General features: G+C 36.0%; 2 protein-coding genes across 2 annotated transcripts; both read left to right on the top strand.

Annotated features, from left to right (window-relative positions):
• The first annotated feature begins 13,743 nt into the window (after nucleotides 1-13,743).
• On the top strand, nucleotides 13,744-14,599 carry LOC111782796 (malonyl-CoA:anthocyanidin 5-O-glucoside-6''-O-malonyltransferase-like). The gene has a single exon (XM_087120806.1). It carries the CDS (start codon nucleotides 13,783-13,785, stop codon nucleotides 14,572-14,574), a length of 792 nt encoding a protein of 263 aa, XP_086976932.1. The 5' UTR covers nucleotides 13,744-13,782; the 3' UTR covers nucleotides 14,575-14,599.
• Nucleotides 14,600-19,977: 5,378 nt separating this feature from the next.
• On the top strand, nucleotides 19,978-22,455 carry LOC111783252 (phenolic glucoside malonyltransferase 1). The gene is made up of 2 exons (XM_023664167.2): nucleotides 19,978-20,476; nucleotides 21,498-22,455. The coding sequence occupies exons 1-2, from the start codon at nucleotides 20,021-20,023 to the stop codon at nucleotides 22,398-22,400; spliced, it is 1,359 nt and encodes a 452-aa protein (XP_023519935.2). The 5' UTR covers nucleotides 19,978-20,020; the 3' UTR covers nucleotides 22,401-22,455.
• The last annotated feature ends 1,021 nt before the right edge of the window (nucleotides 22,456-23,476 follow it).

The raw sequence follows: 23,476 nt of genomic DNA, 5'->3' as shown, positions 1-23,476 counted from the left end.
TACCAATATCCGTTTTTGAATCAAACTTTCCAAGCTTTTCTTTGTTGTTCAAAATAAAACATTTACAACCAAAAACTTGGAAATACCCAACATTCGGAATTTTGTTATGCCAAAGTTCACAAGGAGTTTTATTTAATGAAGGTCTAATTAAAACTCTATTTAAAATATAACAAGCGGTATTAACGGCTTCCGCCCAAAAATATTTAGGTAAATCATACTCATTTAACATTGATCTAGCAAATTCTTGTAAAGTACGATTTTTTCTTTCAACCACACCGTTTTGTTGAGGAGTCCTCGGAGAAGAGAAGTTATGAGAAAGACCATTATCTTCACAAAATTTTTCAAAGGCAACACTATCAAATTCTCCTCCATGGTCACTCCTAATTTTAGTAATTAAAAATTCTTTTTCATTTTGAACTCTTTTTACAAAACTAGCAAATCTTTTCAAAACATCATTCTTATGTTTTATCATCAAAACCCAAGTAAATCTTGAAAAATCATCCACTATAACAAAAGCATAATAATTTCCTCCATAACTAAGCTATTTTAGAAGGGCCAAATAAGTCCATATGGAGTAGTTGAAGAGGTCTAACAGTAGAAATCATATTTTTAGATTTGAAAGAAGACTTAGTTTGCTTACCCATTTGACAAGCGTCACAAATTTTATCTTTTTCAAATTTAAGTTGAGGACGACCTCTAACTAATGAATTTTTTGAAATATTTGAAATCAAGTACATACTAGCATGTCCTAGTCTTCTATGCCATAGCCAAGAGTTATCAAGCAAAATCGAAAGACATTTATCATTTGTAGGACAATCATTCAAATCAATAGTATACACGTTATCATCTCTATTTCCTACAAACAAAACTTTTCTATCACTAGCATTTTCAATTATGCAATTATTATTATCAAATACAACTCTAAAACCTTTATCACATAATTGACTAATGCTAAGTAAGTCATGCTTTAAACCATCAACTAATAATACATTTTCAATGAGAGTACAAGAGTCATTACCTATAGTACCCTTACCAATTATTTTACCCTTCTTGTTATCACCAAAAGTTACTAAGCCACCATCCTTCTTGGAAAGATCCACAAACTTGGATGGATTACCCGTCATGTGTCTTGAGCAACCACTATCCAAGTACCACTTATTTTTCTTGGAGGCTTTCAAACAAACCTAAAAACAAAGATATTCAAAATTGACATTTTGGTACCCATACTTGTTTGGGTCCTAGAAAGTTAGTGTTCACAAATTTAGGAATCCATTTCATATTTGCATTCATATTAAAGACATTGTATTTGGATAAGTAACAAGAATAATCTTTATGTCCAAACTTACCACATGAAAAACAAACAACATTATGCAATAATTTATTTCTTGGACTAAATTTGTGTATTCTATTTTTATTCGAAAAATTATTTTCTAAAATATTGTTAAATTTTGTATTTTGAGAAACTTTTCTTCCTAAAGGAATGTTTTGAGAATTTTTCAATTTAAAGCACTTAGGTCTAATATGACCTTCAACACCACAATAATGACATATAGGCACAAATCTAGATTTATCATACTTAGATACAAATTTACTGTTAGATTTAGACAAGATAGGGGATGCTTTAACAAATATTGTTTTAGAACTTGAAGGTGTAGAACATTCATCAATATAGCCTAATCCTCTTTTATCACCATATGACTTACCTCCCTCAAGTATTTTATCTAATTTTTGAGCACCTATTGTTAACATTTTGATAGATTCCTTAGCCCTACCAAGTTCTTGCAAATTATTTGATTCATTTTCTGTGAGCAATTTAATTAATTTATCTTTTTCACAACAATCATTCTCAAGAGACTTGACTTTATCAATTAATGCATTTTTCTCATCACAATCAAATACATGCTTTCCACAAGGTACATCAATTTTAACAATATTATGATCCTTCTCTTTTAAGCAAGAAATTTCATTTAGTAAAGACTTATTTTCAATAATTGAAGTCTTATATTTCTTTTTAAGCACAACATACTTTGAACTAAGTTTTTCTAAATCAATTGTCATCTCATCAACAAGTTTAAATAATTCATGATAAGAAAGAGATTCAAGAGTTACCTCATCTTCTTGTTCATCTTCTTGTTCATCATCTTTGTCACTATGAGCCATGAAGCAAAAATTTGCTACTTCTTCATCACTTCCACTTGCACTTTCATCACTATCATCCCAAGTAGCCTTCATTGCTTTCTTCTTGGATTTCTTAGATGATTTGAGGAGAGGACAATCCGTTCTTATATGACCCGGCTTTTTACATTCATAACATATTACCTCATCGTTTTTGCTCTTTTCACCTTTTGACTCTTTTTGATTTGTGAAATGTTTCTTGAATTGTTTCTTCCTTTTAATAAAATTTTTATACTTACGTGTGAAGTAGGCGACATCATCTTCATCAAGGACGTCCTCATCTTCAGAGTCAACTTTGATGGACTTTAGGGCTATACTTTTCTTCTTTTTGGATTCTTCTTCCATGTGGCCGTTCATGGTAATCTCATGTGTCATGAGAGAACCAACGAGTTCATCCAAAGGAAGCTTTGTGAGATCCTTTGCTTCTTGAATCGCCGTCACTTTTGCCTCCCAACTTTTAGGTAGAGACCTAAGAATTTTTCTTACATTTTCGGAAGTAGAATATACTTTTCCAAGATTTTTCAAAGCATTTAAAATATTAGTAAATCTAGTAAACATATCACCAATAGGTTCATTTTCCTCCATTTTAAATAGTTCATAATTATGAACTAACATGCTAATTTTTGTTTCTTTAACTTGATTGGTTCCCTCATGAGTTACTTCAAGAGTTTTCCAAATTTCATATGCCGAAGAACACATACATACTCTATTAAATTCATCATTACTTAAGGCACAATACAGACAATTGATAGCACTAGCATTTAAAGAACATTTTTTCATATCATGCTCATCAAATTCATTTTCTAATTTAGGCACCTCAATATTATTAACAATTTTTATTGGAATGTAAGGACCATTACTAACATTTAACCACAATTGATAATCAACGGATTGCAAATAAATTTTCATTCTAGCTTTCCAACATGTATAATTTGTTCCATCAAAATAAGGTGGCCTAGAAGTTGATTGCCCTTCACTAAAACCATTTTTAACACGTAGGTTTGCCATAAGCTCGAACAATAAAGTTTAGATAAAAAATCTATGGGAGCAACCTGCTCTGATACCAATTGTTGGATCGGTATGGCAACCCTAGAGGGGGGGTGAATAGGGTTTTAACGATAAAAGTGTTTAATTTTTCTAATGATAAAACTTTTTACAAATAAGTAGAAGATGATAATTACTAGAACAAAATAATTAAAGTCAAAACAATAATCAAGTAGAACATACAATAACTCACAATAATAATTTTGAAATTAAATAGGAAAGAGTTAGAGAAAATGACACCGTAGTTTTATAGTGGTTCGGTCAAACTCGACCTACTCCACTCCCCAAGCGCCTCTTGGGAATTTGAATAAAGAACTTTCTCGACTCTTTCCACGGATCTGAGTCAAACCGCTACACCGCTCTTTTTACGAGTTCAAGAGCAAACTCAATCCTTTCCACGGCGCAGGATCAAACCGATACAAGTATTTGAGTTTGATAATAACACACCACAACTCTCTCAAAGAGTAGATTTACAATTTGGGATACTCACAACTATTTCCTCACAATACAATAATAATCCCTCTCAAGAATAAGATGAAAAGAAATAAACTTGTAAGCTTGGAGAGAGCAACAAACAATGAAGACTTTGAACAAATGAGGATTGGAGAATGTATGTAAGTTGTGTTTTAAAATGTGGGAAAGATGAGTTTATATAGAGGAGAAAAGTCGCAAAATGTAGGATTGTGTTAGGAATAATGGAAAGCGGGGATTAAAAGTAAATAAATAAGAAAATTTTCTAAATTCATTTATTTCAAAATTTTAATATAATAGTAATATAATATAATAATAATAAAAAGTTATGTGAGTAACGGTCAAATGAAATTCAAAATTTATTATAAATATAATAATATAATAATAATAAAAACTATGTGAGTAACTACCAAAATTTTAAAATATAATAATATAAAAATATAATATAGTAATAAAAATCGATGTGAGTAACGGTTAGATTCAAATTTATATTTTGTAAAAATAACTTTATTTAAAAATATAGTAATAAGAAAAACTCCACCATTTGTTACTCTCCCAAAATCATAAATGTCATACTTTGATATATTTTGATTTGTCCATCATTTTGATTTTGCTGCCACATCATCACGTCGGGTATGTTGTCTCGACTGTAATTTCTTCGTTTTAGCTCTGATTTGAGTAATTGAAAAGTCGTTGAAATTGTTATTCCCGACCTTATACTGTGGACAGTTCAAAATACTGAAAATAATTAATAATTAAAAAGTAGGTTTGTTATCATCAAAACATCAATTAATTGATTGAAATTAATTAAAGTGAGATCAAGGCCAAAAAGCCAACAAGATCCTCCCAGAGGGGCAGCGTCTCCTGATCAATGATGTGAATGAGATCTGGAGTGTACTTTCTCAACATCGATACATGGAATACCTTGTGCACTACGACAAGTGTGGGTGGTAATGCTAGTCTGTATGCCACGAGTCCTACCCTTTCTAGGATTTCAAAGGACCCATGAACCTCATTTCTCTCTCTCTCTTACAAATTGACTGCCTCTTGTCATCTTCGTCCTTGTCAAAACTAACGAACAAGAACTCTGAAGATGATTGAACAAAGAATAGTCAGAAAAGAAGGTCGGACCATAAACTATGATAGGTAATACTTAAGCATTGACGAGAAATTAAATATTTGATTTTTTTTTAAATTAAAATTTCAAGAATTTATTGAGAATCTTAGATACTGAATTTGAAAATGACCTAGAAAATAAAATAATATAGTAGAAAAAAAATATATATATTGGTCCAAGTTAATTGATGAGGCATTGGACAGAGCAAATAAAACAAAAGGTTAGGGTTTGAGAGGAAGAAAAGACCACAATAGGAAAAATTGAACCAATCCGGATAGAAGGTCGAATTTGATTGAGGGTTCATCATAAGAAACTCTTGTCGGCATGAGGAGATTCATTATGAGGGATTGATTCGTTGGATTCCTTCAAAAAAAAAAAAACAAAAAAAAACGAGGAAGAATGAAAGGTTAGTTTTTGAGTTTTAGATCTTAGATTTCCCTCAAGATTCGTGAGTATTTGATGGAATTAGCCTTTTTAATTTTAGTATGTTGTTCGAGGTGAGTTTTCACATATTTTTCGTAAAGGAATTTGCAGCCGAATCACGCTAGAAGAAAGAATTCTGAAAACCCTCCAAGAACCGTAAGAACGTTAATTTTGACAAATTTTAAATTTGAATATCTTTGTTTGTAGTTAATTCAAAACTGTAAGAAAAATCCATTAGTGTAGACAAATTAAATCTCTATAACTATCAAAAGAAACCGAGTTAGAAACAAATTTGGTAGGAAAAGTGATGAAAATGTCAAAGTTACCAAAAAAAAATTCATCAAAATCTAAAATTTGTAGTACATTTTAAGACGTTTCTAATCTTTCTGAAGTAGACATCATTTTGACGAGCGGTCATATAGTTCTATGGGGCAACCATAACATATTGGAATGACACTAAATTTAATGAGCTTTCATCTTTCATATAGATGAATTTATCTCTAGAGCCACGTGCCGCAACTCATATCGAAACTCTAAATTTTGAGGTTATGGCCAGGAGCCCTACCCGGCTCTCTTCGATTTCGTCTTCGACACTTGTATCGCCTCGTTTTCTCCAACGCTGCTTATGTCTCAACTTGGCTTTGATGCACAGTCTTCTTTGTGTATTGGACGATGCATCGTCCTCCTCAGTCACAGCATGACACTTATCTGTCTCAGCCCTCAGTGACCGGATGCACGTCACTTGAGGGTTGCCACCTTGTTGGTTTACATGTGGAGTCACAACCTACTTGTCTTCTTAGTGAGGTTGTGACACGTGATTTCTCGACCCATTTGGCCCCCATTCGATTATTTTTTGTCTTGATTTCTATATTCGACTTATTATGACTTTAATTAGGACGTACCAGAAAAATTTTAGGAATTCTTAAGCGCTTAACATGTAAAAAAAAACTATTTCGGGAAGACCCGTGTCATCTAGGTAAGTAAACACACGGACTAGGCAAGTAATACTTGTAAGTATCGCTAGGACGTGCTAACATGCGAGCATTCCTTACCTAAGGTGGTTAAAAAATGTATGTTAAGGACTTAAGAATGACGTTTTTGGATGAGTATGTATTGTATGTACGTTATGATAAAATCACCGTTATGCCCCTAGGTTGAGATTAACTAGAAGCATGTTATTTTATGTATAATGCAAAGCTAGAAATAGAATATGCACGACCAAAATACTAGTTGTATAATATGGATGAGTATGTTATACATAATGTAAGAAATTACTAAAATGGCCCTATGATGAGATTTGTGATGAATGCTATTTTATATGATTTCCACCTCGTTAAAAAGGAGGATAGACTATTGTGATCTGTGCTTCGAGTGATTGAGGGATGGTATCTCTCCGTTGAACAATGTATGTTTGTATGATATAATATGTTATAGCTCCAAGTGTTAGACTATGTGTTCTCCCTGTAGAGTGTGTTTATCTCCACAGAGTTAGGACATAGAATTAGGTTGGCTAGATGATAACCTGGGTTAGAACGTCTCCAGTAGACTGACTATCTTAGAATTGTGAGCAACGATCAGAAAATTTAGACCATAGTGCTCCTAGACTAAGAAAGACTTGAAGAGTCAGAATAGAACAACCTGAAGCCAGACTCGATGAGGCAAAGTGTAACCCGACCAAGTATCCCATGGAAGCAAAGTTACAACTCGAAAAAATTGTTGAAGGAAGCTGAGTGAATTCCATTAAGTATAGACGTGTCATCGTAAGTCTGAGGTACTTGACTCGTACTCGTCTAGACCTTTCATATGTTGTTGGAATGATGAGTAGGTACATGGAAAAGCCTACTGTGATGCAACATGGAGTGATTAAACATATTCTACGCTATGTAAAGCAAACGACATGCTACGGGCTAAAGTATCAAAGAGGGCGAGATCCTAAAACTAATTGATTTCACTGATAGTGACTCAGCTGGAGACATTAAAGATAGAAAAAGCACCACAAGAATGACGTTTTATCTTAACGAAAATATGATTTCTTGGCATTCTCAAAAGCAGCGAACTGTGACACTCTCTTTCTATGAGGCCGAGTTCATGGAAGCAAATGCGGCATCATGCATTAGTATCATCATGACTTAGAAATTTGTTGAGCGAAGTGATTGGAAGTGAACCAATGTCGAATCTGATATTTCACTGACGCATCAAACACATTGACACTCGCTTCCACTTCAATCGTGCATGTGTCGAGAAGAGATAGATTTTTGTGGCGTTCATATGCACCAGAGAGAAACATGCGGATATTCTTATCAAGGTTGTAGCAACGGTTAAGTTTGCTGAGATGTGGGAGTGAAGAATCTCGAACAAAGTAAAACTTATAACCGAAATTGTGTAACTTGGTAAAAAATATTATTAGCTTATAAAAAAAAAAAAAGTGAGGAAAATGATTAGTACTTGTCAAATGGTAGAAAAATTGATAGTAGTTTTTACTTGGGCAGAGCGTAGAAAATTTGTCGGTACTCTAAAATTTGTCAGTACTCATTTGGATACCTCACGTTTAATACAAAATTGTGAGCATAATTTTATTATATGAAATTCATTTACATTCTTCCTTGTCGGTCAATGCGAAGAGGCCTTCATTTGCGACATTTCTCTCTCTTATAAATGAGTGGCACCTTCCAATAACTCTAAATGGTAACCCACCCAAAATTTATAACAATCAAACTTTATTCATCTTCAATCTGACATGAATTGCTGGATAATTTTGACAACATTTTCTTCACATCTTCATTGAAGTATATTGTATGATTGATGTTTTTTGATTCATATCATTCAACACTTGTTCAAGAGTATTCGTCCTTGAATCTATTTGTGAAACTTTGCTGCAAAAAATAAGATATGGAAATGCAAACGACCTCACAATAATCTCTTACCTCTATACACTCAAGAATTTTCTTAGGGCACTCTGTTTGCACTCATTTACACAAATGAAGCTCTCAATCTCACCTCTCAAAATTTTGAATAGAGCAAAGATTGAATTTTGAACTCTCGGTCGATTAAAATCTAAAAAGATAAAGAAAATAAAAATCAAATTAAAAAAAGATGCAAAGGAAACATATATCCGATCTTTGATTCCAAGGGAAATAAGATTCGGATTACCTTGTTGATTGAATATCTTGTTAGGATCACACAACAACGCACACGCTCGATCTAGATGATCACAAAGAATAGGATAGAGAGAATTGCAAGGAGAACTCTGGCTAAAAGGATTTTTTATTGATGACTTCAAGCATGTACAACAAGAGAGTATAGAGAATAGAAAGTACATTTCAAAGCTTTACTGGACGGGATATATATATGGTTCAGTCTACTAAATATAGCTTTACCAGATTTAACCATCTACTATATATAGCTATGTACCATATATAGTTATACCGGATATAGCTTCACCATATATGGCTTTACCAAATATAGCTTTACCGGATATAGCCATTGACCAAGCTATAAATACAGGGAGCAGACTCCATAACAAACAATTCTCCCACTTGGAGACTGATCCTACACCATACCAATTAGGGCTTTGCATAGCTTTAATTTTCCAACATCAACACATTTTGTCAACATGTCTGCTGGATTCTTTGCACCCTCTATCTTCTCCAAACACATATCGCCTTCTTCCACTAACCTGCGAGTGAAATGATACCGTCTTCTAATGTGTTTTGTCCTTGAATGATAGACTGGGTTTTTCACCAACTGTATGGCACTCTGACTATCTGTATAAAGGATCTTCTTGCATTGCTTCCGGCCTAATTCTTCTAGATAGTCTGTCATCCATATCATCTCCTTTCCAGCTTCAGCTATGGCCACGTACTCAGCTTCAGTAGATGAAAGAGCAACGCATTTCTGAAGCTTGGACATCCAACTCACTGCTGTTCCATCTATAGTGTAGATATACCCACATGTGCTCTTGCTGGAGTCTACATCTCCACTCAGATCAGCATCCACAAAACCTTGCAGAACTACTTTGCCATTGCCATAATAAAGTGTAGTATTGGATGTACCTCTCAGATATCTCAGAAGCCACTTCACAGCTTCCCAATGTCCTTCCCTGGATTTGCCATGTACTTGCTAACAACTCCCACTGCATGTGTTATGTCAGGTCTAGTGCAGACCATAGCATACATCAAACTCCCAACTGCAGAAGTGTACGGAACTGATGCCATGTGCTCACGTTCCTCAACTGTCTTGGGAGATTGCCCCTTTGACAATTTAATATGATTTGCCAAGGGGGTAGTCCTGGGTTTAACGTTATTCATCTTGAATTTGGACAACACCTCAATGTACTGCTCTTGGGATAGATTTAATGTGCCAGCAGATCTATCTCGAGAAATCCTCATCCAAGGATCTGCTTCGCTGCACCTAAATCTTTCATCTCAAATACTGAAGACAAGCTTGCCTTCAGGTGGTTTATCTCCCTCATACTTGATCCAGCAATTAGTATATCATCCACATACAGGAGTAGAAACACATAAGAATCAGTGTATTTCTTGAGGTAGCAACACTGATCCTTTTCACTTCTGTGGAAATCACTCTTGCTCATGAAGGAGTCAAACTTCTTGTACCATTGTCTCGGTGCTTGTTTCAGTCCATACAAGCTCTTATTGAGCTTACACACCATGTGCTCCTTGCTTGGAGCTGCAAATCCTTCGGGTTGTTGCATATAGATCTCCTCATCTAGATCTCCATGTAAAAATGCCGTTTTTACATCCATTTGCTCAAGGTGCAAATTCTCCGATGCAACAATACTCAGTAGAATTCGGATAGTAGTTAATTTCACAACTGGAGAAAAGATCTCAGCATAATCAATGCCTTTTCTTTGTGAATATCCTTTAACTACTAACCGAGCCTTAAACCTCCTTCTGCCATCTGGTTCAACCTTGATTTTGAACACCCATTTGTTCAACAGAGCTCTCTTTCCTGTAGGCAACTCAGTCAGCACCCACGTATTATTCCTTTCAAGTGAGCTCATCTCATCATCCATGGCTGGCTTGCTCCCACTTAGTTGAATCTTCCACTTGTAGGGCCTCATCAAAGGACTCTGGTTCTCCTTCGTCAGTCAGCAACAGATAATGTAATGAGGTTGAATATCTATCTGGTGCTCTGGTAGTTCTGGATGATCTTCTCAACACCTGCTCAGGTGCAACTTGCTCCACGTCTGGTTCTTCAGCAATAGGATCAGCCACGTCTGGTTCTTCAGCAATAGGATCAGGAGTTTCTTGAGCTTCTGTTGTACCATCACTGTGTGAATTTTCTTGCCACTCAAATTCAACTCCCACTTGCTTCGTAGTCTCAGAGTTTATCTTCTCTCTGTCCTTGTACATGACATTTTCATCAAAGGTCACATCACAGTGTCTTAGGATCTTCATATTTTTCTCATCCCAAAACCTATACCCGAACATGTCAGAGTCATAGCCTATGAAGTAGCATTTCACAACCTTAGCATCAAGCTTATTTCTCTTCTCTGGATCAACATGAACATACGCAGTACAGCCAAAGGTTCTCAAGTGAGAGTACTTGAGTTCTTTTCCTGTCCATACTTCTTCGGGCAATTTGAACTTCAAGGGTACTGACGGCCCTCTATTAATCAAATATGTTGCTGTGTTCACAGCATCAGCCCAGAATGTCTTTGGCAATCCAGAATGAATCCTCATGCTTCTTGCTCGCTCATTCAAGGTTCTGTTCATCCTTTCTGCAATACCATTTTGTCTTGCCTTACAGAGAATTGTTCTTATTAATCTAATTCCCTCAGCTGCACAAAATGTTATAAACTCTGATTTGTTGTACTCTCCTCCATTGTCAGACCTCAAGCATTTGATCTTCAAGCCGGTCTGATTTTCAACTTCAGCTTTCCACTTCTTGAAGGTGGTAAACACATCTGACTTGTGTTTCAGAAAGTAAACCCATACCTTCCTGCTGAAGTCATCGATGAAGGTGACGTAGTACCTTGATCCACCAAGTGATGAAACTGGAGATGGTCCCCAGACGTCTGTATGGACCATTTCCAACCGCACTTTCTTCGGTTCTCTGGCAGCCTTTGTGAAACTAACTTGTTTCTGTTTGCCCATAACGCAGCTCTCACAAAGACCCATATCAACAGATTTTAAGCCTTCTAAAGCTCCTTTCGCAGTCAGCATCTTCATTCCTTTGACGCTCATATGTCCAAGTCTATTGTGTCATAGACTTGAATTGGAAGCACTCTCAGCAGCAGCAGTCATGTTTATACACTCTGCAGTAGTGTATAAGGTTCCGGATTTTGTGCCACGCACAACAACCATGGCGCCCTTCACAATCTTCCAGGAACTATTTCCAAACTCTGCTGCATAGCCTGTGCTATCCAACTGACCAATAGAGATCAGGTTCTTCTTGAGACTAGGAATGTATCTGACATCTTGTAATGTCCATTGATTTCCTGCTGGAGTTTGTACGGAGACATCTCCCTTTCCTTCAATCTCCAAGGTTTTATTGTCGGCAAGATACACCTTCCCGAAATTTCCTGATTTGAAATTTCGAAACAATTCCTTACTTGGAGACGAATGGAACGATGCACCTGAATACAAAATCCAGGATTCAGCTGGGCTATCCACACTAAGGATTAAAACGTCCTCAGCATCTTCTGTTGTGTATATAGAATCATCATCATCTTCAGATTTATGATTCTGCTTCTTCTTTAGCTTTGTACAATCTGTCCGAAAGTGTCCTTTTCCCCCACAGCTCCAACACGTTACGTTGGGTTTGTTTGGAGATTTTCCCCGGTTCTTTGATTTTGAACGCCCATGTTTGTTTGAGCTCTTTGATTTGCTTCTTCCCCTTCGATCAACACTGAGAGCATTGCCTGATGAATCTCCAGTTTCCCGTTTGCGAATACTTTCACTGAGAACTACATCTCGAATTTCATCAAACTTCAGTTTATCAGATCCTCGGGAACTGCTGATTGCGGCAACAACAGTATCCCATGACTCGGGTAAGGATGACATCAAAATCAACGCTTTAATTTCATCTTCGAAATTAATTTCCACCGAACCCAGTTGACTTATGATCATATTGAATTCATTTATATGATCCGCAACACGTCCACCTTCAGACATCTGTAGATTGAACAATCTACGCATCAAATACACCTTGTTCATAGCCGACGGTTTTTCATACATATTTGACAGCGCCTTCATCAGATCTGACGTTGTCTTCTCCTTGATGATGTTAAACGCCACGTTTCTGGATAAAGTCAACCGGATCATCCCTAAGGCTTGTTGATCCTTGAGCTTCCACTGTTCCGTGGTCATGGTATCCGGCTTCACCCCCAACAAAGGTTCGTGAAAATCTTTCTGGTACAGATAATCTTCAATCTGCATCTTCCAAAAACCGAAATCAGATCCATCGAACTTCTCAATTCCAATCTTTGAACTTTCCATCTTCACAAATCGTGGTGAATTTTGCCTTGCTCTGATACCAGTTGTTAGGATCGCACAACAACGCACACGCTCGATCTAGATGATCACAAAGAAAAGGATAGAGAGAATTGCAAGGAGAACTCTGGCTAAAAGGATTTTTTATTGATGACTTCAGGCATGTACAACAAGAGAGTACAGAGAATAGAAAGTACATTTCAAAGCTTTACTGGACGGGATATATATATGGTTCAGTCTACTAAATATAGCTTTACCAGATTTAACCATCTACTATATATAGCTATGTACCATATATAGTTTTACCGGATATAGCTTCACCATATATGGCTTTACCAAATATAGCTTTACCGGATATAGCCATTGACCAAGCTATAAATACAGGGAGCAGACTCCATAACTCAACATATCTCAAGGCAAGAACATTGTTTGAGATTCGAATCGCTCCACAAGCAAGATCGATCATGTCTAGCTTGAATGATTCTTGTTGATCAAATATCTCAATGCAAGAACACTTGTTTGAAATTCGAATTACTCTACAAGTAAGATTGATCATGTCGAGTTTGAATGATTCTACATGCAAACTAAACTACAAAGAATTGCAAAGAAACTTAGCAATTGGCTAAAAAAGATTACAAATGCTTCTTTAATAATATTTTCCAAAGTCTACTTACAAATACAACATACATTGCTTTATATAGCCTCAAAATGAAACTATCAAAGACATTCCAAGAGTTGTAACCTTCGTACTTAATGGCCATAATTAACCATTATGTAATTGTAACCTACAGTAAATTAAAAGTCTTAAAATACAATAATGAAATACAATTACTCTAAATTGTAACCCAGCCAAAATTTATAACAATCAAACTACATTCATCTTCAATGTGGCATGAATTGCTTGATAATTTTGACAACATTTTCTTCATATCTTCATTGAAATATATTGTATGATTGATGTCTATTGGTTCATATCAATTCTTAATATAGGTTACCACATTTCAAAACAAAGGGTTTTCGATTGGAATAACCAATCACCATGCAGTTGTAGATGGAAAAACCTCAACTTAATTTATCAAGTTATGGGCTCAAATTAGCATGGACGAATCATCTGTTCCAATCACCGAGCTGATGCCAGTCTATGACAGATCGGTTATTGATGATCCAAAAGGTCTTGCCAAAATCTATGCAAGCGCATGGCTGAACCAAGACGGACCCGACAACAGGAGCTTAAACCTTAAACTACCCAAAACTAATCCTTGTTTAATCCGAAGCACTTTTGAGTTCACACACCAGAACCTGCAGAAGCTAAAGCAATGGGTTTTGAAGAAGAATGATGAGCAAATGTCTTCATTTGTAGTGGCAATGGCTTATCTTTGTGTATGTACAGCCAAGTTGGAGGGTTTAAGCGATGGAAAATTGTTGTTCATACTTACTGCTGATGTTAGATCTCGTTTAAAGCCACCGGTGCCTTTGAATTACTTTGGAAATTGCGTGGTTGGTAGTTTTCTTTCCTTTGAAAGAATTGAGCTTTTGGGTGAAAATGGCATAGCTTTGGCTTGTGAACAGATCTCAAAAGCTACTAAAAATTTAGGAGGAGCTTTAAAGGGAGAAGAAAAGTTGGGTAGACTTATGAGTGAAGCGACCAATGATTATTCCAAAATACAAGCCATTTCCCTTGCTGGGTCACCTAGATTTGGAGTTTACAATGCAGATTTTGGGTGGGGAAAGCCAATGAAGGTGGAAATAGTGTCAGCTGAATCACCATTAGTGTTTTCTTTGAGTGATAGCAAAAATAGCGATGTGGGAATGGAGATTGGAGTGGTTAAAGAGAGAGATCAAATGGAAACTTTTGCTGCTATGTTTAATGAAGGTTTTGAAGCTCTTTGAAATCATTGAAGTTGATCCAAATGTGTTGTCAATTCACATCTCTGTTAGAATAAATATATTTTAAGGCTTGTTTTATGTACTCTCATATCCTTGAGGTTTATGCTCTAAATTAATGCATTATTTTGTTTGCATTTTAATGTTGAAGAGTATGTAGTTGACAATTGAAGAATTATGTTCAAGTAATAATGTAGAGGGTTTATAGAATATGGATAAGAATGAGTGTGTTATCGATATGACATACTTTGTAATTGTTACAAATGATTTAATCGAAATTATTCATGTGAAGCCATGTGAGCGAGGGTATCTTACACAATAAATCTGTATATGATTGAACTATGAAATATTTAATCTCTTCATAAATCTTGAGTAAATTATGAGATCGTACTTGTGGGAGGTTGTCCTTTGATTTTCATAATTGAGAGTGGTTTTTGTAGAAATTAAACAAGTTTATCATTTCGGCAAGTAAATAAATAGTTTCTTTTAAGTGTTAGATTTCAAAACTGAAACAAGGGTGTCCCACTCTTACACTCACTCTTAGTTTGTTTGATCATAAATAAATTATTCATGTGAGGATAAGTGGTACATAAGGTATAAAATGTCATTATAGGAATAGACTTTTGACCAACTCTAATTATGAAGAACTCATGAACGGATAACTTGCTTGTAATGACTATATCAATGAACACAACTTGTCTAAGAGTACATAAGAGTACTCTTAACATGATGATGTAAGATACATGATGATAAGATTACTTAATATGATGATATTCCATATTAAGATGATGTACATGTATTAAATGTCATGATGCATTATGATGACGAGTTTTCTAAGACATAACCCAAATTGATGTTAATGATGATGAACGTATGAAAGTCAATGTATGCATGTTGCCTAGGATAATGTGTTATAATGTATTGGGTTGTATCATAAGAATAATTTAAAGATGAAAACTATAGGGATCTCATGTATATTGTGTGTTCATATACATCGGGTTATTTTCCCATTTATGATGACACGTATACTATGATGATAATCATCATCATGTCTCGCATGATACTCGGAGGTTTACTGACCTCTAGACATCCGGCTACAGACAACTATCTCGACTATGATGGGTCTAGGGAGGTGTGAACCGCCTAGGGACTCATGCTCGCACGTGTTGGTTGTATGTGGGGGAAGTACTATGCATCCAATTTTGTATGGACTAGAGGTCAGATCTACAATAGTTTTAACGATAGGTCTCTAAGCATGAGTTGCATGTGTTTGCATTCCCTAACGCCAATAGTAAGGTCACTTACTGATTATTTCTTAAAATATTCAAGGCATGTCATACCTCTATTTCAGGTAGAGGCAAGACATCCCTATACAACTGACGACAACAACACAAGTAAAGAACATGACACATGCATCAGATAGTGGTATTTCATTTCTTAGACTTTAGGTTAGTATAGAGTGTTTTAACTTTTAATGTTTGTTTGTTTGATTTAGTATTTCGTTATGTTGTTTTAAAGATGTTTTCGAACATGTAAGTCCATGACAGTGTTTTGTGATGAAGTTTTAAATGTTTAATTCTTCATAAGAGAATATGTTATGATGATGGTAGTGACTTTAAGTTAGTAGAAATCTAGAGTCGTTACAATAAATCCCACCATGTTGCATGTGTTTATATTTCCTAACCCTAATAGTGGGGTTACGTAGTAGTTCTCAAAATATTTAAGTCACTTGCCACTCTTATTTTTTAAGTAAAGATAATGCATCCCTATACGGATGACGTTGTCGCGATGAAGGCCATGAGAACAGTGTTACAATAGTTATATAGCTCTTAGATTAGATAAGGATTTTAATTTATTCTTTTCTTTGTTTTATTTAAATTTCGCATTACTTATTTTCCATTCTTTTGTTTCAAAGCTTTTATTACAAATGTTGACGTTTGGGGCAAGGTTTAGATTTTTAAAAGGAATATTTGGCATGATAGTGGCAACCTTATTTTCAAAGAAAAGTCAAATCATTATAATGGTCATCCGCAAAAATTATGTCTACACTCCACAAGTTTAAAATGCCTCAAAATGAACTATAGGGGGTGTGACTAGTCGCTAATTCTTCCTACCTAGGTTATACGCTATCAAAATTAGGTTGTTGTTGATTTGTTTAATTAGCCTATAACATTGCTTTCTAAAATCAAGTTTCCAAACATTTTCTAAACTTTCTTTGCCCCATTTTCTAAAACATTTTTTCAAGAACTGAACTAGAAACTTAAGTATACGTCACCTATGCTAGGTGCAATCAAATTTCAGTTGGTTGACTTATTTGAAGGTGAGCCTAAATGCCACCTAATTGCGTTACGAGTCACCTATGCTAGGTGCAATCAAATTTCAGTTGGTTGACTTATTTGAAGGTGAGCCTAAATGCCACCTAATTGCGTTACGAGTTCAAACAAAGTGCGATTGTGACATTGTGCAGTTCAGTGGAAACGTCGTGGCCAATTTAAAGTCAAAGAGCATAGCAAGGATATGGTACCCACTTATACAATAACTTTTCTTATTAAAATAGTAAAGAAAGTCAAAGAGAAAGCAAATTTGTGCACCCAACAATAATTTGATAACCTCAAACCAATTTTTCTACAATTTATTTCCATACTTCCGTGGGGGCCAATACGAGGAGAGCTTGATTTACACGTCATTTCTCTCTCTCTCTTACAAATTGACTGCCTCTTGTCATCTTCGTCCTTGTCAAAACTAACGAACAAGAACTCTGAAGATGATTGAACAAAGAATAGTCAGAAAAGAAGGTCGGACCATAAACTATGATAGGTAATACTTCAGGGTTGACGAGAAATTAAATATTTGATTTTTTTTAAAATTGAATTTTCAAGATTTTATTGAGGGTCTTAGATACTAAATTTGAAGACGACGTAGAAAATAAAATAATATAGTAGAAAAATTAAAAAAAAATATTGGTCCAAGTTAATTGATGAGGCATTGGAGAGAGCAAATAAAACAAAAGTTTAGGGTTTGAGAGGAAGAAGAAGACCAAAATAGGAAAAATTGAACCAATCCGGATAGAAGGTCGAATTTGATTGAGGGTTCATCATAAGAAACTCTTGTCGGCATGAGGAGATTCATTATGAGGGATTGATTCGTTCGATTCCTTCAAGAAACGCGAGGAAGAATGAAAGGTAGTTTTTGAGTTTAGATCTTAGATTTCCCTCGAGATTCGTGAGTATTTGATGGAATTAGTCTCTTTAATTTTAGTATGTTGTTCGAGGTGAGTTTTCACATATTTTTGTGATGGACTTTGCAGCCGAATCACGCCAGAAGAAAGAATTCTGAAAATCCTCCAAGAACGGTAAGAACGATAATTTTGACAAATTTTAGATTTGAATATCTTTGTCTGTAGTTAATTCAAAATGGTAAGAAAAATACATTCATTTTAGACAAATTAAATCTCTATTAACTTTGGTGAAGGATCTGAGTTAAAAACAAATTTGGTAGGAAAAGTGATGAAAATGTAAAGTTACCAAAAAAAAATTCATCAAAATCTAAAATTTGTAGTACATTTTAAGACGTTTCTAATCGAGTAGACATCATTTTGACGAGCGGTCATACAGTTCTATGGAGCAACCATAACATATTCGAATGACACTAAATTTAGTGAGCTTTCATCTTTCATATAGATGAATTTATCTCTAGAGCCACGTGCCGCAACTCATATCGAAACTCTAAATTTTGAGGTTATGGCCAGGAGCCCTACCTGGCCCTCTTCGATTTCGTCTTCGACACTTGTGTCGCCTTGTTTTCTCCAACGCTGCTTATGTCTCAACTTGGCTTTGATGCACAGTCTTCTTTGTGTATTGGATGATGCATCGTCCTCCTCAGTCACAGCATGACACTTATCTGTCTCAGCCCTCACCAGATGCACGTCACTTGAGGGTTGCCACCTTGTTGGTTTACATGTGGGGTCACAACCTACTTGTCTTCTTAGTGCGGTTGTGACATGTGATTTCTCGACCCATTTGGCCCCCATTCGATTATTTTTTGTCTTGATTTCGATATTCACCTTATTATGACTTTAATTAGGACGTACCAGAAAATTTTCAAGAATTCTTAAGCGCTTAACATGTGCAAAAAAACTAGTTCGGGAAGACACGTGTCATCTAGGTAAGTAAACACACGGACTAGGCAAGTAATACTTGTAAGTATCGCTAGAACGTGCTAACATGCGAGCATTCCTTACCTAAGGTGGTTAAAAAATGTATGTTAAGGACTTAAGAATGACGTTTTTGGATGAGTATGTATTGTATGTACGTTATGATAAAATCACCGTTATGCCCCTAGGTTGAGATTAACTAGAAGCATGTTATTTTATGTATAATGCAAAGCTAGAAATAGAATATGCACGACCAAAATACTAGTTGTATAATATGGATGAGTATCTTATACATAATGTAAGAAATTACTAAAATGACCCTATGATGAGATTTGTGATGAATGCTATTTTATATGATTTTCACCTCGTTAGAAAGGAGGATAGACTATTGTGATCTATGCTTCGAGTGATTGAGGGATGGTATCTCTCCGTTGAACAATGTATGTTTGTATGATATAATATGTTATAGCTCTAAGTGTTAGACTACGTGTTCTCCCTGTAGAGTGTGTTTATCTACATAGAGTTAGGACATAGAATTAGGTTGGCTAGATGATAACCTGGGTTAGAACGTCTCCAGTAGACTGAGTATCTTAGAATTGTAAACAACGATCAGAAAATTTAGACCATAGTGCTCCTAGACTAAGAAAGACTTGAAGAGTCAGAATAGAACAACCTGAAGCCAGACTCGATGAGGCAAAGTGTAACCCGACCAAGTATCCCATGGAAGCAAAGTTACAACTCGAAAAAATTGTTGAAGGAAGCTGAGTGAATTCCATTAAGTATAGACGTGTCATCGAAAGTCTGAGGTACTTGACTCGTACTCGTCTAGACCTTTCATATGTTGTTGGAATGATGAGTAGGTACATGGAAAAGCCTACTATGATGCAACATCGAGCGATTAAGCACATTCTTCGTTATGTAAAGCAAACGACATGCTATGGGCTAAAGTATCAAAGAAGGCGAAATCCTGAAAAACTAATTGATTTCACTGCCAGTGATTCAGCTAGAGACATTGACGATAGAAAAAATGGTCTGAGCTTAGAAAATTTGTCGGTACTAAAGAGGAGGAAGCGAAAACTCATTTGGATACCTCACGTTTAATACAAAATTATGAGCATAATTTTATAATATGAAACCGACACTTGTGCACTTCATTTACATTCTTCCTTGGCGGTCAATACAAAGAGGCCTTCATTTACACGACATTTCTCTCTCTCTCTCTCTCTCGCTCTTATAAATCGGCAAACTCTTGTCACCTTCCTCATCACTAATATCATATCTCTACAAACCCACTTTCCAATGGATCACCTTCCATCTGTTAAGACAATTGAGATCTGTAAAGTGGCTCCTCCGCCGCGGGAGCCGTCACGTGCGGCGGCTGTGCCATCGTCTCTTCCTCTCACCTTCTTCGACCTGTTATGGCTGAGGTTCCATCCAATCCAACGCCTTTTCTTCTACGAGTTACCGTCTAATGATATATCTTTTATTGACGAAATTGTTCCGAAGCTCAAAACCTCTCTTTCTCTTACTCTTCGCCATTATCTTCCTCTGGCTGGCAACATCGTCTGGCTTCCACAGTCGGAGGTTCCGACCATCGAGTTTGTCGATGGGGACGGTGTTTCTATGACGGTGGCTGAGTCGGGAGCTGACTTTTACCAACTTTCCGGCAATGGGTTCCGTGAAGTTTCTGAATTTCATCCTCTTGTCCCCCAATTGCCTGTTTCTCATGATCGTGCTGCGGCGATTGCTGTTCAGGTACTTAGCTCCAAAACTTGAGTGGCTAACAATGATTGGTTTTTCTTCTTTAGTTATTGAAGTATAAGTTCAATCTTTAATAACTCTTTCAATTTATTATAATTTTCTTTTTGATGTTCCTTTATGATGGTGATTAATATGTTTTTAAATTCTTAATTTTATATTAAATTCAATTGTATATGGAATAAATCAATTGATTTTTAGAAATTGAGGAATTCATGAGCTATTTTCACTCGATCTCATATCGGTTAGGGAGATATCAGAGTCAAACAATGGTGGTGTACTAGCAAGGAGGCTGAGCCTCTAAACGGATGGACACTAGGCAATGTGCCAACGAGAACGTTGGACCCCGAATGAGAGTGGATTGGGGGATCTCACATCAATTAGAGAGCGGAATGAGTGCCAGCATGGACGTTGGACCCTGAAGCGAGGTGGATTGAGGGTCCCACATCGATTAGAGAGAGGAACGAGTGCCAGCTAGGACGCTAAGCCTCGAAGGGGGGTGGATTGTGAGATCCAACGTCAGTTGGAAATGGGAACAAAACATTCCTTATAAAGGTGTGGAAACCTCACCCTAGCAGACGCGTTTTAAAACCTTGACGGGAAGCACCTATGGGAAAATCCAAAAAGAACAATATCTATTAACGGTGAGCTTGAGCTGTTATAATGAGGTGTGGATTGGGAGTTCCACATCGATTGGAGAAGGGAACGAGTGCCAGCGAGGACGCGAGACCCCGAAGTGGGGTAGATTGTGAGATCCTACGTCGATGAGGGAGAAGAACCAAACATTTTGAAGAACCTCAAAAGTGAAACCCGAAAGAGGACAGGTGTGTGAAATACTAAAGACGCATTTTACCATACTACGCTTAAAATCACAAACTTAAATCACAAACTTCAGGGAAGTTTCAAATTTCTTCTTAGTATATATTTTAAGAAATTAGTTGAAAAAGCGTATTCGATGAATTACTCCATTAAAGATGAAAATGTATATTTTAACTAATGATTTAAATTCTTAATACAGGTCACCATATTTCAAAGCAAAGGGTTTTCCATTGGAATAACCAATCATCATGCAGTTCTAGATGGAAGAACCTCAACTTCATTTATCAAATCATGGGCTCAAATTTGCATGGACGAATCAGCTGTTCCAATCGCCAAGCTAATGCCATTCTATGACAGGTCGGTTATTGATGATCCAAAAGGTCTTGCCAAAATCTATGCGAGGGCATGGCTGAACCAAGACGGACCCAACAACAGGAGCTTGAACCTTAAACTACCCAAAACTAATCCTCGTTTAATCCGAAGCACTTTTGAGTTCACACACCAAAACCTGCAGAAGCTAAAGCAATGGATTTTGAAGAAGAATGATGAGCAAATGTCTTCATTTGTAGTGGCAACGGCTTATTTGTGTGTATGTACAGCCAAGTTGGATGGTTTAAGAGATGGAAATTTGTGGTTTGGATTTGCTGCTGATGCTACGTCTCGTTTAAAGCCACCAGTGCCATTGAATTACTTTGGAAATTGTTTGGTTGGTGGTGTTCTTTCCTTTGAAAGAGTTGAGCTTTTGGGTGAAAATGGAATAGCTTTGGCTTGTGAACAGATCTCCAAAGTTATTAAGAATTTAGGAGGAGGAGCTTTAAAGGGGGCAGAAAATTATGGGACACGTATGAGTGAAATGACCAATGATTATTCTAAAGCACAAGCCATTTCCCTTGCTGGGTCACATAGATTTGGAGTTTACAATGTAGATTTTGGGTGGGGAAAGCCAATGAAGGTGGAAATAGTGTCAGCTGAATCACCATTAGTGTTTTCTTTGAGTGATAGCAGAAATAGCGATGTGGGAATGGAGATTGGAGTGGTTAAGGAGAGAGATCAAATGGAAGCTTTTGTTGCTCTGTTTAATGAAGGTTTTGAAGCTCTTTGAAATCATTTGAGTCGACTCAAATGTGTTATCAATGGTGGATGTATTTTAAGGCTTATTTTATTATTTTGTTTGCATTTTTATGTCGATCTGAGGTTGAGAGGATTATGTTCTAAGTAATAACTTAAAAAAGGGCTTAAAGAGTATGGATAAGGAGTGACTTATCCTAATAATTTTATTAATGACCTAATTTATAATTGTTACAAATAATTTAATTGAAATTGTTCGTGTGAAGATATGCGAGTGAGGGTTTGCTATACAATGAGTTTGTATATGATTTTCTCTTTATAAATCTATTAATTCAGAAGATCAATATTTCACTAGAGGATCATATGCGACACAATTCTAATCCTGAGTGAATTATTAACTCTTACTTAGGAGGGATTGTTCTTTGATTTACATGGGTCAGAGTGGTTTTTGTAGCAAATTCAATAAGCATATCATTTTGGATCTTGACCAAATAAGGAACTGAAAACATAATTTCACTAGATGAAATTCATTTCTTCCTTTATAGAATTAAATAAATAGTTTTTTAAAGGTTGATTTCAAAATTGGAACTGTCACAGCCACCGACTATGCAATGATGAAATCATGTAAAACAAGATGGACAACAAGAATTTACAAAAAAAAAATAGCAAATATGTAGAAAGTTTAAAATCAAAACAAATTGATCAAGTAGCGTATGAGTTTCATGAAAAGTATTTAAATGATTTACAAAAATGTATGACAGAACTAAAACAAGAACATGTGTAGACTCCTAGACGCCCCGGGACACTCCTCAATGGCTTTAAGATTCAGCACGCGTTTCCGCCTCGAACCATGGCATCACTCACCTAAAGAAAGAAAAAAAAAAGTAGAAAGGAATGAGTATAAAAATACTCGGTAAGTAAAGCCTACTTGTAGGCTCTTCTCGCATCCTTATCTTAGTAGGTATCCATAGTCTTATCTCGGGGTTCTAAGGGAAGCGATCTAAGCTGCAACTCTCTTTTCTGTATCTTAAGAGGCTTGCCCATCTTATGCAGTGGAATGCTTAGTGTCCTGAGGTGAGGCGCGACTTCACAAGCAAATTTGAGGGGATT

Source organism: Cucurbita pepo, chromosome 20 (genome assembly GCF_057944985.1).
Source record: "Cucurbita pepo subsp. pepo isolate OVF chromosome 20, ASM5794498v1, whole genome shotgun sequence".
NCBI lineage: Eukaryota > Viridiplantae > Streptophyta > Magnoliopsida > Cucurbitales > Cucurbitaceae > Cucurbita > Cucurbita pepo.
The sequence above is the reverse complement of the archived record's forward strand: the minus strand, read 5'-3'. Positions and strand labels throughout refer to the sequence as shown.